This window comes from Phaenicophaeus curvirostris, chromosome 21 (genome assembly GCF_032191515.1).
Source record: "Phaenicophaeus curvirostris isolate KB17595 chromosome 21, BPBGC_Pcur_1.0, whole genome shotgun sequence".
Lineage (NCBI taxonomy): Eukaryota > Metazoa > Chordata > Aves > Cuculiformes > Cuculidae > Phaenicophaeus > Phaenicophaeus curvirostris.
In genome coordinates this window covers 8,926,900-8,940,698 of record NC_091412.1, presented here as the reverse complement: position 1 = coordinate 8,940,698, position 13,799 = coordinate 8,926,900, and the positions used below count along the sequence as shown (strand labels likewise).

Sequence of the window (13,799 nt, the reverse complement as noted above, 5' to 3'; positions counted from 1 at the left end):
AATATAGAACACTGCGTGCGCTTGGCAGCGGAGGTGGAGAGGAGCCGCAGTGCTGGCGCAGAGCAGAAGCAGCCTCCCATCTCTCCCCAGGCTCCAATCCCAAAACTACCGGGACTCTGAGCAGGTTGGGGTCTGCCACATCCACCCCACACATCTTTTTATTCTCATCTTTTATTCTTTTTGCCCCGCAGGCAAACAGTGCCAGGAGAGTTGCAGGGTGGCAGGGAGGAGACACTGGCTTCACTGCAGGTAAGAGCCTGGGACTGGTCCTGAGGGGCTCAGCGCCGAGGGCAGGGGAAGGCAGGCAGCGCTGGGGCTCCTCCTGGAGAAGAGGGGGCTGAGGGGAGACCTCATTGCTCTCTCCAACTACCTGAAAGGAGGCTGTGGAGAGGAGGGAGCTGGGCTCTTCTCCCAAGGGACAGGGGACAGGACGAGAGGGAATGGCCTCAAGCTCCACCAGGGGAGGGTCAGGCTGGACATTAGGAAAAAAGTTTTCACGGAAAGGGTCATTGGTCCCTGGCAGAGGCTGCCCAGGGAGGGGGTTGAGTCCCCTTCCCTGGAGGGGTTTAAGGGACGGGTGGACAAGGCGCTGAGGGACATGGGTTAGTGATTGATGGGAATGGTTGGACTCGATGATCCGATGGGTCTTTTCCAACCTAGTGATTCTATGATTTGTATCATGACATTGTGCAGTTTTCTGATGGCTCCACAGGGCTTTGCATGACACCACCCTCTCCTGTGTAGCTCAGCAACGGTGTGGGTGCAATCAAGGTGCACAAGCCTTGCTTTTCTCCTTGGGGGGAGCGGTGTGCTGTGAGCCCAGCTAAAACAAGCTGCTGCTTCACCTAGAGCCAGCCCTGAGCTGCAGGGCCAGGAGGCTGAGGTTATGCCCTGTACAAGCCAACTGTGACGCACAAACCAGCCCTACATCTCCCTGCTAACAGCTTAGTTGTGCCAATGACCGGGGTCATGTTCACTCCCCATTAACAGCCCAACATTTACTCAGAAAACTTTATTGTATCAAAAAATCCCACCTTACAAAAGTGCAAAGAAGAGTTGCTTTAAGCCCTGCGCCTGCCACGCAGCAGGGAGAGCGGGGCCAGCACCCAACGCCCCCACAGCAGTTGGAAGAGTCAGCCCCCTTCCAACAAAATCAGCCTTGTGCACGGCTGCAGGAGCAGCACACGGAGGTGCTGGCACAGCGGTGTTTGAGGAAACACACTGCGGGCAGCAAAAGCCTCTGCCATTAGCAAATGACACCAGCAAATGTCCCCAGGCAGCAGGAAGCAGGACAGCAGCACAAGGTCCCTGTCTGCTTCTCAGGCCAGTCCCAGAATATGCTCCCACCTTTCCCAAGTGACAACCTGGTACAGTGCAGGAGAGGAACCAGCTTTCAAGCACTTTCTTCCCAGGCGCCACATCCTCACCCCTTTTAAGAACTCTGCACGTGGGATAAAACATTGTGAGTTAATCAAAAACTGAGCAAAGTGACTCTTTACAAGGAAATGAGGGGGAATTCCTTCCCCCTCACCATCCTTCTCCTGGGACATCACCACGTGCCCTCCTGCTCTGTGCGTGTCTCCCCAGTGTCACTGCTTCTAGCCACTGCCAGTCAGAAGCCGGACCAGTATGCCCACTACCAGGACAGCGACGGCAGCGGCAGCAGCCAGCACACGGCGGATGATCAGGGCCCTCCACGCCACAGCAGGAGGAGGAAGAACAACAGCAGGCTCCTCCTGCACGATGAGCTGGTGGTCAGGTTGCCTCTCGCCTCCCACGATGCTCTCAGACAGGACGACAGTATCCACGGTGTCCGCGTCGACAGAGATGTGATCTGTGCAACAGAGAGGTGAGTGCTGCAGGGAAGCCAAGCTGCAACGTCAGGGGATCCCAGTCTGATGGTGCACAAACACTAGTGATGGTCCTGAGAGTCCTTTCCAAGGCTCAGGGCTGCTGGGATGTGCCACAGCAGACTGGCAGGCATCCCCAGGTAAGGCACAACACTGGCTGGCAGTCCAGGCTCTTCCCTGGAGCAGCCAGAGTGGTGACAGGGGTAATGGGGTATCTTGTACCCCATTACCAAGAACAGAAGTGCCGCTTGCCTGCGACCAGCACCACTGTGCTCTTTCCAGCCATCTGGGCCTGCAGGACAGACATGGCTGCTCTGACTGTGAAGGAAAGGAAGGGTTAGGTAGAGAATTTGGGCTGCCCTCCCTGTTGTCAGGCCTGGTTACATACCCACTGCAGATGTTTTGTTAGCAGCAGTGCCATTGGAGTTCATATCATCCAGTTCTTTTTTCAGTCCAGCTCGGATTTGAGCCTATAAACACATGGAAAAGTTGCTCTTCTCAGAACAAGAGTGTCCTGCCCAGCCAAGCAAACCTTAGCCTCCACCCTCTACCCTCCCAAAGCAAGCATGCTCGGCACCAAACTGCTGCTGCAAGGACAGATCCCATTTCAATTTTGCCTCCCCTAGAGGGCTGAGGCATTAGACTGGGACAGGAACTCACCCAATACCTTCTAGGAGTCACTAGAAGCACGCGTCTCACCTCTTCTGCAGCTTTCTTCCAATCCATGCGCATGACAAAAGCCGAGAAGGAAAGGGCTTGCAGAGAGATGCAAACGATCATCCCCACCCACAGCCCTGCAGGATGGAGAGTTGCTTCAGGGAGGGCTGGAGGAAAGCCTGCTTTTGCCAGGCACTGCAGAAACATCCAAGGACCCAATGCAGGCTCAGATCACCCCATATCTAACCCAGTCGAGATGGGAGAGCTGCCCTGAGGAAAGGAAATAGCTCCTGGCGGGGCCTGTGCTGGCAGCAAGAGTGGATTTATGGGGACATCTCAGCCCTCATTTGATGGAGGCTACTTGGAGCCTGCCTCTGTGTGCAATCCAGCCCCACCAATACAAAGAAAGATAGAATCATAGAATCATGGACCTGGAGAAGAGAAGGCTCTGGGGAGACCTTTAGAGCAGCTTCCAGTACTGAAAGTAGGAAAGACAGGGACTGACTTTTTAGCAATACATGTTGCGACAGGACGAGAAGTAATGGATTTAAAGTAAGGGAGGGGATATTGAGACTGGATATAAGGAAGAAATTCCTTACAACGAGGGTGGTGAAACACTGGCACAGGTTGCCCAGGGAGGCAGTGGATGTCCCGTCCCTGGAAACATTCAAGGCCAGGTTGGATGGGGCTTTGAGTAACCTGATTTGATTAAAGATGACCTGTAAAGGTCCCTTCCAACTCAAAGCATTCTACGGTTCTAAGATCGGAGCACAAGTTCCAGGGCTGAGCCGTTGCTCACGGCAGAGGGTTTGGCCCAGCAGTGCTGGCAGCTCATGCAATGCCCAATGGAGAACATACGTACCTAACACTCCCATCTTCGCCGCAAACATCAGTGAGATGCCGATGGGGAGGCCGATGGCATAATAGCCGATGGCGTTGGCGATCGCACCCATCTTCTGCTTCCCCGTGCCCCGCAACACACCACCACAGGTCGCCTAAGAAGGCAGAGGGGTCAACACGTGAGAGAGCACAAACTATGGAATGTACCACCACGGCCCTCTGAACCAGGAACCCGCAGCGCCGAGAGGCACCAGAGCCACATCACAGAGCACGTGGTGCAAGGTTCCTCTTGTTCCTGCTGCCAACCCAAGTGCAAAACATGGAGCTGTCTGCAGACCCCGAGAGGGGTCCCACCAGAGGGGCAGCGCCCCACAGCAACACAGCCTGGGACATAACCGGAGGAAACAGGCTGGAATTGCTATCTAACAAGTTGTGTGAGCACTGGCGCTATGCTGTGAGTACCTGACATCTCTGAAGATCCAGCTGCTCACTTGTGCTGCTCTGAGAAGCTAGCAAAAAGCTGAGGGGGAGGAAGAGGGAGAGCTGGGCTATTCTGCAGCAATGCCCATGGGCAACTACAAGCACAGGGGACACTGAGGTGCTGTAAGTAATGCAAGCAGCTGCTTTGACAGTTTATCAGTTTGTTTCTCTATCATTTTAACAGGTCAAGAGCGAGTTAGAGGCAGCTTTGCACTCTCCATTGCACCCCAGCCTACAGAGAGGAATCGCGCTCCATGATGGAATACTCACAGCTGCTGCATCAAACAAGTGGAATGGAGCAAAGATGATCATCACTTTGGACACCAAGATAACGATCTCCCTGTTGGGAAGATGTACGTACTGATCAGGGAAAGCAGCACGGCCTTGTCCCAAGGGACTCTGCTTTTGACGTGTTTCCCTTGGCTGCTGGAAAACCTGAACCCAGTCCATGACATCTGTAGGGATGTGAGCAGCTTGGGTACCCATGCTGCCCAGTGACGCTGGGAGGTGGGGAGGAAACTCTGGGGAACACAGTTGCCAGATGGAGGTTTATGAACTCTTATCTGTCAGCAGCTTCTAAGCAGCCCCTGGGATATAAATCATACCCTCCAAGAAGGTAATAAGACTCAAAAGAAAGGTATTAACCCACTTGTCATTGGTGAAGATGTATCCTACTACGTCCTTTAGGGTTCCCAGTAATGTTGCAACCACCACAGCAAGAACTTCTGAAAAAGAAATGGTCCAATTGCTTTCTTCAAGAATAGCAAGTCCTGCTCTTTTATTCCCCTCTGCAGGACTGGGGCTGACCTGTGCACAGCAGCGCAGTGATGCAGGAGGTCTTGGCTTGAACCACATCCCCTGATCCTAAGGCATTGCCCACTCTGACACTGGCAGCCACGCTGAAGCCCAGGGGCACCTGAGTAGCAGGAGACAAGGAGGAGGTGAGTGGTGATTGAGCCTGCATCAATTTTTGTCTTCCCCAGCAGGGAGTTTGGGGCAAACGGGCATTTCTTCACTAAAGGGATTTTCCATGTGCAGCACGCCCTGGATGTGCAGCCTCACAGCAAGCCTGAAAGTCATCACCTGCCTGCTCCCCACCCCTGCTTCCCTCCCCAGCCTTAATCTGCAGAAGCATCGTTTGGGTGATCCTCCCAGGTTGATTTTGATTTATTACATCCAGTCCTTACCATGTATGCTGCAGAGGAGAGCTCGTAGATGACGGACTGTGCACCCAGCTCCACCACACTGAGAAGCCCTGGAAAAGATTCATCACTTCCTTTGTTAGGTGAGAATTAAACTTCTCCCTCACTGACAAGGAGGCAGTGACGACAGGGTTCCCATCTACCAGCATCCCGCAGAACCAACGCTGCAGGCGAGGAAGCTGCTGGCAGGAGGTGCCACAGGTAGGAGACAGCTACTAGGACAGGCACGGCTGGAAGCTGACCAGAGGATAAAGAGGGTTTGGACTCACCTGCCAAGAAACTCCCAATCTCAAAGGTCCACCATTCAATACACATCATGAGCATGCCAGGTACTGCCAGCCGGATAAAGGAGCCCCAGTCCAGGAGACAGTCCCTGGTCCAACCTGCAATGAGAAGGTGAGGCAGAATGAAGGCACGTTCTCCCTCTTCTATCCTGAAGGGGAGCCATATTCTTTTCTGGACACTGAGGACAACTACCACAAGTACTACCACAAGATGTCCTGTTCTTAGGACATCAGTCTAGTCTTGGTTGTCCCATGGTGCATTCCTAAAGCCAAGGTGGTCAACAAGAATGTACTTGGGGCTACAGTATCTACCTGCTCTGAGGGAACAGTAGTCTGTTTGTCAGACCTACACCGTGGCATTTTGAGGATTAAGCTATGAACAGTACCTCCCCAGGTCTCCACATGGATCTTCTTCCACCACACATAAAGGAAGAGGAGAATGGCCTGGGTGTACTGAGAAACGGTGTTAGCCCAGGCAGAGCCCCTGTGGAGAGAGACAGACAGATTTCTAACAACATCCTCTTCCACCACCTCTTCAGCTACAGCAGGAGAGGCCTGGCGGCACCCATACAAGCTCCGCTGCAGATATGGGGCAGATCCCTCCAGCCTTATCTTTCCAGGTTGGTTGGCTGAGGGCAACAGAACTGGACAACCCAGGCACCCTTACAACACCAATCAAACCCCTGTCACCACCTCTGCTCACACTTACACCATGCCCAGCTTCAGCGCGTATAGAAAGAAGGCGTTCATGGCCACGTTGAGGATGTTGGCTGCAATCCCTGTCAACACTTGAGGCAAAATGATCGCCTGGAAGCCAAGGGAAGACTTTGGAATTCGCTTTTCCAGCACTGCCCAAGCCCCCATCCAGTGAACACAAGGGAGACCTTCCTTCATCAGTGTCCAAGGAGAAAGCTAAGAGGTCACCTCCTGTTGCAGATTAAGCCAGACTGCCTTAGACATGCAGAAGGCAGCACGCAGGGCTCAAGAGCTGGTGCTGAGTTGGGAGGTAACAATGGGAAAACGGAGCAAGCTAAAGGTGGTTCCCATGAGCTCTCCCCACTCTGAGGGCTGTGCTGCACACATTCCTTGGCCCAGCTCTCCCCAGGACAGGATGAACTTAGATCGCCGACTTTATCCATGTTCCTTGGAATCTATGTCCCAGAACCTGGTTAGTTGTACAATACCTGGCTTAGTAAATATCTCGTCTGCAGCTGGTACAGAAACGCCGCCTGCAAGAGTCAAGATTCATTTAATTAGCACCACTGAGCTATGGATTAACTGCCAGCTACTGACAGGTCCTTCCCACAGCTCCTCCCCTTCTCAGGGTGCCCCAAGCTGCCCACCACCCTGCTCCTGTGGCCTGGCTGAAGCGTGGCACGTGCCAGCACTGCCTGCGTTCCAAGCCAAGAGTAACAAAAGTAACCTCCCATTCCCATTGGGAAGAGAGATCAGTCTCCAAGTGGGAAACCTCCTATGCTTCTTCATCAGCACAAGAGAGCCTGAAAACTTTGGAAGAAAGCATTAACCTACAGACAGTTATTTCCCAGGGGAACTGCTCTAGAGGAGCCCCTCCAGAGGGACAGTGTAACTAGCCAAGAGCCCCGTGGCTACGAGTGTGTGAGAACAGCAACCTGCTGCCTTTATCTGAGAGCTAAGAGGGAGCCTGGAGCCCCTAGTTCCAATGTCCATTGCCAATTACTTGTGCAGAGACACAGCCTGGAGTGAAAGCCTTTGCACAGCAGGATGAAATGCACGTTTGCTGTGCCGGCCAGTGCACATCTGTTACAGCCTGAGATCACGGGACACGTTGTAAAACCCTAAACTGTGCTGCCCCTTGATCCACACAGCAAAGACTCTTCCTCCTTCCCCTAGAGGTTACTGCGGGATACAGGGCTTCTAGCAGCTTTAGCAGCAACTTACTGGAAGTGCTGGAATAAAGATCATCACATAGAGTTGAGTTAACCTGGAAAGAGAGTTGTTTCCTCAGTTCATAATACAGCAAAGCAAGAGCCAAGCCATGCAGTGTTGCACTCAAACTCCGCTGAGCCTTGATTTCAACACTGTCTGGCAACCCACCCACAGCGTGTTCCAACGTGGCTCAATCTCACCCCTGACCTGGAGACCTCAGGGTCCTGTTGGATGAGCAGGAGGATCCTCTCAGTGTTGATGAAGACCGCCCAGCAAGGGAAGCAGCACAGCAGCAGGATGAGGATCCCCCGCTGCAGGATGGTGCCCACCTGCTTCAGGTTCTTGCCACCATACGTCTGAATCACGAGAGAGGACCAAGGGGAGCGTTACACGGAACCAGCGGGTCTGGGTAAACGCTCAGGACGCAGGGCGGCAAGAGGCTGATTAAATGCACTTCCCATGCCCTGCAGTGCCAGGCTGGTTGGGTTTAACTGGCTCTCAGGTGGACTGTACGTCTCTTTGCTGCCCAGGCACAACCGAGAGCTGCAGGGAGGGAGCAAGCTCCAGCCAGTGCATCTGTAGCCCCGTGCGGGCTGGAAGCTGCCATCCTCCCACCCTTTGTGCCTAGATATCACTGCACAGGAGGCAAGACAACACCAACGAAACCCTGCCAGGCACAAGAAAAAAGGTTCTGCTACTGACCTGGGACATGAGCGTGTCGCATGCTGAGGCTAAACCAGACCCAATGGAGATGCCCGTCACGTTGATAACCTGGAAGAGAGACAAAGGACTTGGGGGAGTGACGGGAGACCTGGCCCAAAGCACTGGGTGGGGAGACAGTTCTGCTAGGAATTTTTGGGAAGTCTCCAGCCCTTCTCTATTTCTCAGAATAACACATTCTTGTTACCTAATAGTCCCTCCTCTCCTCTGGTGTGGAAAAGGATCCGCTAAGCAAGGGGTGACTATCTAAAGGGCCACAAACAGTGCTGCTCCTAGGCACACGTGCATGCCTAGGTCTGGAAATCCAGAGAGCTGGTCCCAGGCTCCAGATCCCCAACCAGGTGCTGGCTTTGCACTGGCACAGTCACCGACTGCTCAGTTCCCATCTCCTGCCAGTGCTCAGGGCAAAAAGAACAATTTGGTGGATGCAGGGTTTGTGATGCATCAGGCTGTGCTTATGCACAGGGTCCTCACAGACACATTCCTACAGGTTTGGGGTTTTTTGGTTTTTTTGAGGTTTTTTTTGGTGATACATAATTTGTATGTTTTAAATCACAGGGAAATCCGAGTGATACGTACAGACACAGCCAGCGTCACAGCATCCAGCTCTGCTTTCCCCAGGTGGCCACAGAAGATGGAGCTCACCACGCTGATCAGGAACCCCAGCAGTTGGGCAACAAACTAGGATGGAAGGAGGAGGAGATGGTGAGGTGAGATCGATTAGGACTTTGGGAACACCACCCTTCCCCCAGGAGTTGGTTTATGAACAGACTGGTGTCTGGGTGTCACCACAGTGTCTTGCCTTGAGGCCAGAGCTCTGCTGTCCTGGGAACTCTGCGCTGCTAGGGCAGAGGAGGCAGCCCTATGACTCATGCAGGCTCTCCTTGCTTTTCTAAGCAGGCTTCTACCTGCCCTTTGGTATTTTGGTCTTCCGCAGCCAATCTGCCAGATGACCTTGTTTAAGTGGGGCTTAACAGCTTCACTAGAAATCCTCTTTTCCAGGATGAAAGATACGTAGAGAGGGTAAATCAAAAATCCCAATGTTTTTCTGCACTTCTGTGCCTCTGGGGAAAACTCTCTTCCCGAACTGCAATGTCCTTTCCTCCTGGTGAGACACCAACTCCAGCCTGCTGCTCCTCGCCCGGGGCTACAGCAAGGCTTAACAATGCTGTAGCAGAGATTGCACTCCAGATCTCATTTTCCCTTGGCAAGAGGACAGCCTCTCCACAGGCATCTGAGGCACGGAGTCATGGCCCAGCTAGAACAAGATGGTAGGAGTTAAGAGACATTTATACCCACTGAGGGGGTAGGCATGGCTGGGGACCATGCCCAGGGTCTGCTCACAATCCTTTCCACCTAGCAGCTGGCAAACACGCCTAGTGCTGCTGGAGAAGCAGCTCCTGTGGGGTCAGAGGAAGAACAGAATAAAACCTTCTCCCCTCCAGACCTCCCACCAGTGCCCGCAGATGCAGTCCTGCCAGGCTCAGGCATGTTCAACCTGCTGCTGTGAGTAATCCTTGTTGGAGGAGTCCATACCTCCATCAGTGTTCCAGCACGGGGTTTGACATGAACTGAGCCTTAAGTAATGACAGCTGTGGGTTTGGTTTTGAGGTTGTCTGTGCACACGGAGGCGCCCGCTGCGCCGCAGGTGGAACCGTTGAGGGGACTGAGCAAGGGCTGATCTATTCAGCTCCAGAAACCGAAACCGGTGGACACTTCCTCTGCTGCTTGATCGCAGCAGGTCAGCGCTTTGATGTCAGGGAGGATGTCGGTGAACAATTCGTGGTACTTATTTACCGGATAGAGTAGAAGATTCAAAGCACAACATTTCACGCACAGTGGATTTAGACCAGGGCTCTGCTGCACGCTCCTCTTTGCAGAAGCCTCTGCGACATGCGCTCAGGGCTGTGCTGTCAGTCCCTGACTAACAAAGGACCCATCTCCTTCCAGAAAATCAGCAGTCCAGGGAGGATTTTGGGACAGCAAGCCACAGGGTACCTGTGCACCCAGACTCTGCTGGAAGGGCTGGCATCGAGCTAAGTGACCTGCCCGTCACCCAAGTGGTTTGTGGCAGCACTGGGGCTGCAGACTGGTTTCACAGAGCTATTTAACAGCTTAGTCCTCCTTCCTCAAACCCACTGCTCTCCTTGTAAACCCATGCTGTCAAGCCCTGCTGAAGCAGCATGAATAGACCTTAGAGTAGCTTCCAATGCTTAAAGGGGCTACAGGAAAGCTGGGGAGGGGCTTGTGATCAGGGAGTGCAGGATGAAGGGAATGGTTTTAAGCTGAAAAATGGGAGATTCAGGTGAGATCTTAGAAAGAAATGCTTTTCTGCGAGGGTGGGGAGGCCCTGGCCCAGGTAGCCCAGAGAAGTGGTGGCTGCCCCATCCCTGGGGGTATTCAAGGCCAGGTTGGATGGGGCTTGGAGCAACGTGATCCAGTGGGAGGTGTCCCTGCCCATGGCAGCGGTGATACCGAAAACGTACTTGTATCAGGAGGGGGATTGGAATTAGATGAGCTTTGAGATCCCTTCCACCCCAACCCATCCCACAATGGGCTTTGTGATCCCATTCCACCCTAAAGCATTCCACGATGAGCCCTGAGATCCCTTCCACCCCAAATCATCCCATGATGGGCTCTGAGATCCCTTCCACCCCAAACCATCCCATGATGGGCTCTGAGATCCCTCAAACCATCCCACGATGGGCTCTGAGATCCCTCAAACCATCCCACGATGGGCTCTGAGATCCCTCAAACCACCCCAAAACATCCCACAATGACCTCTGAGATCCCTCAAACCACCCCAAACCATCCCACAATGACCTCTGAGATCTCTTCCACCCTAAACCATCCCACGATGGCCTCTGAGATCCCTCAAACCATCCCACGATGGGCTCTGAGATCCCTTCCACCCTAAACCATCCCACGATGGGCTCTGAGATCCCTCAAACCACCCCAAACCATCCCACGATGGGCTCTGAGATCCCTCAAACCACCCCAAACCATCCCACGATGGGCTCTGAGATCCCTTCCACCCTAAACCATCCCACGATGGGCTCTGAGATCCCTCAAACCACCCTAAACCATCCCACGATGGGCTCCGAGATCCCTCAAACCACCCCAAACCATCCCACGATGGGCTCCGAGATCCCTCAAACCATCCCACGACAGGCTCTGAGATCCCTTCCACCCTAAACCATCCCACGATGAGCTCTGAGATCCCTCAAACCACCCCAAACCATCCCATGACGGGCTCTGAGATCCCTTTCACCTCAACCCATCCCACGATGGGCTCTGAGATCCCTCAAACCACCCCAAACCATCCCACGATGACCTCTGAGATCCCTTCCACCCCAAACTATCCCACGATGAGCTCTCTCAAACCACCCCAAACCATCCCACGACGGGCTCTGAGATCCCTTCCACCTCAAACCATCCCACAATGACCTCTGAGATCCCTTCCACCCCAAACCACCCCCCGATGGGCTCTGAGCTCCCTCAAACCACCCCCCGATGGGCTCTGAGCTCCCATCCCAGACGGGCTCTGCCCCCCCGCCCCTCCATCCCGGTGGCCGCCGCAGGCTCCCCGGTGGCCGGTCTCGCTCTCCCGCGGGTGCCGGTAAGGCAGGAGCGTTCTGGCTCCCCCGCTGTCCCCTCCCCGTTCCTCCCCCCGTCCCCGTCTCTCACCACGGGCCCCGCCAGCCGGGCCAGCTCTCCGCTCTCCCGCCGGGCGCCCGCGGGCAGGAGCCGCCGCGCTCCCCGCGCCGCCGCCGCCGCCATGGGCCGAGCTCCGGCCGCGGCCTCCGCCCGGGCTGACGGGGGAGGGAGCGGGGGGGACAGCGGCCGGCCACCCGCCACCCGCTCCGGCCCCCAAACGCCTGTGGGGCGGAGACCGTGAGGGGTTCTGGGCGTGGGGACGCCGCGGTGAAGGGACTGTGGGGTGGGGACTCGCCCCGACCCGGCTGGGGGTCAGGGAACTCGTTGTGGGGAGCCAGGAGCTGGGGACCCTCCCTGGACAAGGAGGGGGACCCCTTCTGGGGTTGGGGACACCCCAAGGAAGGGACCGTGGGGTGGGGAGAGACAGGAGCTGGGGACTGTCCCCACAAACCTGTGTTTGGGGGAGCCCAATGTGGGGTTCTGGGGTTGGCGGCACCCCAAGGAAGGGACCGTGGGATGGGGAGAGACAGGAGCTGGGGACTGTCCCCACAAACGTGTTTGGGGGAGCCCAATGTGGGGTTCTGGGGTTGGGGACACCCCAAGGAAGGGACCGTGGGGTGGGGAGAGACAGGAGCTGGGGACTGTCCTCACAAACATGTGTTTGGGGAAGCCCAACGTGGGGTTCTGGGGTTGGCGGCACCCCAAGGAAGGGACTGTGGGGTGGGGGCCCGCCCCGACTCAGCAAGGGGTCAGGGACCCCTTTATGGGGAGGCAGGAGCTGGGGACTGTCCCCACAAACGTGTTTGGGGGAGCCCAATGTGGGGTTCTGGGGTTGGGGACACCCCAAGGAAGGGACCGTGGGATGGGGAGAGACAGGAGCTGGGGACTGTCCCCACAAACATGTGTTTGGGGAAGCCCAATGTGGGGTTCTGGGGTTGGGGACACCCCAGTGAAGGGACTGTGGGGTGGGGACCCGCCCCGACTCAGCAAGGGGTCAGGGAACTCTTTGTGGGGAGACAGGAGCTGGGGACCCTCCCTGACAAGGAGGGGGACCCGTTCTGGGGTTGGGGACACCCCAAGGAAGGCACCGTGGGATGGGGAGCTCCTCCTCAACCCAGCTGGGGATCGGGGATCCCTTTATGGGGAGGCAGGAGCTGGGGACTGTCCCCCGAACATGTGTTTGGAGGAATCTGATGTGGGGTTCTCGGGGTGAGGACACCCTAATGTAGGGACTGTGGGATGGGGAGAGGCAGGAGCTGGGGATTCTCTCCTCAAACACATGTTTGGGGGAGCCCAACATGGGGTTTGGGACCCATTCTGGGCAGTGGGGACACCCTAATGAAGGCACCGTGGGATGAGGAGATCCTCCCTGACCCAGCTGAGGGTTGGGGACCCCTTTATGGGGAGGCAGGACCTGGGGACTGTCCCCGCAAATACGTGTTTAGAGGAGCCTAACGTGGGCTTCTGGAGGTAGCGACACCCCAATGTAGAGACTGTGGGATGGGGGGATCCTCCTCGACTCAGCTGGGGGTTGGGGACCCCTTTATGGGGAGGCAGGAGCTAGGAACTGTCCCCACAAACATGTGTTTGGGGGAGCCTGATGTGGGGTTCTGGGTGTGGGGACACCCCAATGTAGGGACCATGGGCTGGGGACCCTCCCCAGCCAAGGAGGGATGCCCCACCTCTGTGCTCCAGCTGTGGGGTGGGGACTCCTCTATTCGGGGGCAGGAGTTTGGGACATACCCCCTGCCCCCCATGTTGGCCAGAGCCCACCGTGGGCTTCTGGAGGGATTGGGGACACCCCTATGGGGGACAATGGGCTGGAGAACCCCCTACAAACATTGGTGATGGACTTGGGGCACTGCTGTCCTTAACTGGGGATTCCCACTCAATTTGAGGGTTTGGGGGGCTGCTGGATGGGCTGGGATGCCCATGGCCGTGTTTGCCTGGAATATAGGAAGAAGATGCCTTGGTTTGAGTAGGAGCCTGGGTTGTTCAAGGAGTGAAATTCTACCTAAGTGCAGGAGCTTGCAACCAAGTAGCTGTAACCAAATCTATCTGCAATGCACAGAAAACTACAGTGGAAAGGAGGGCTTGGTTTTACAGCTGTATAAACGCTGCCCTTGATGCCTTTTAGCTGAGGTGTCACCACTCAGATATGTAAAGTCTCGTTAATGTTTCACTTACCCCTTTGCTCCTTC

The 13,799-nt window shown here is 55.4% G+C and overlaps 1 protein-coding gene across 2 annotated transcripts; it reads right to left on the bottom strand.

Annotated features, from left to right (window-relative positions):
• Positions 1 to 1,003: 1,003 nt before the first annotated feature.
• On the bottom strand, positions 1,004 to 11,763 carry LOC138729511 (multidrug and toxin extrusion protein 2-like). Of its 2 annotated transcripts, none has more exons than XM_069873793.1 (17): positions 11,629 to 11,763; positions 8,521 to 8,622; positions 7,924 to 7,992; positions 7,429 to 7,577; positions 7,234 to 7,276; positions 6,498 to 6,542; positions 6,023 to 6,120; positions 5,700 to 5,797; positions 5,299 to 5,412; positions 5,015 to 5,082; positions 4,635 to 4,743; positions 4,477 to 4,552; positions 4,098 to 4,167; positions 3,370 to 3,502; positions 2,511 to 2,644; positions 2,239 to 2,320; positions 1,004 to 1,834 (listed from the first exon to the last, which is right to left on the bottom strand). In XM_069873793.1, exons 1-17 carry the CDS (start codon positions 11,719 to 11,721, stop codon positions 1,599 to 1,601), a joined length of 1,719 nt encoding a protein of 572 aa, XP_069729894.1. In that variant the 5' UTR covers positions 11,722 to 11,763; the 3' UTR covers positions 1,004 to 1,598. The 2 variants fall into 2 exon arrangements, with proteins under 2 accessions (XP_069729894.1, XP_069729895.1); XM_069873794.1 differs by having other exon boundaries at positions 2,550 to 2,644.
• Between the last annotated feature and the right edge of the window lie 2,036 nt (positions 11,764 to 13,799).

Coding starts and splice junctions, on each gene's coding strand:
- LOC138729511 (XM_069873793.1), bottom strand. CDS start 11,721: ATGGCGGCGGCGGCGGCGCGGGGAGCGCGGCGGCTCCTGCCCGCGGGC. Junction 6,543..7,233: donor TCTTTATTCCAGCACTTCCA/GTAAGTTGCTGC, acceptor TGACTCTTGCAG/GCGGCGTTTCTGTACCAGCT. Junction 6,121..6,497: donor CGAGATATTTACTAAGCCAG/GTATTGTACAAC, acceptor CTTGGCTTCCAG/GCGATCATTTTGCCTCAAGT.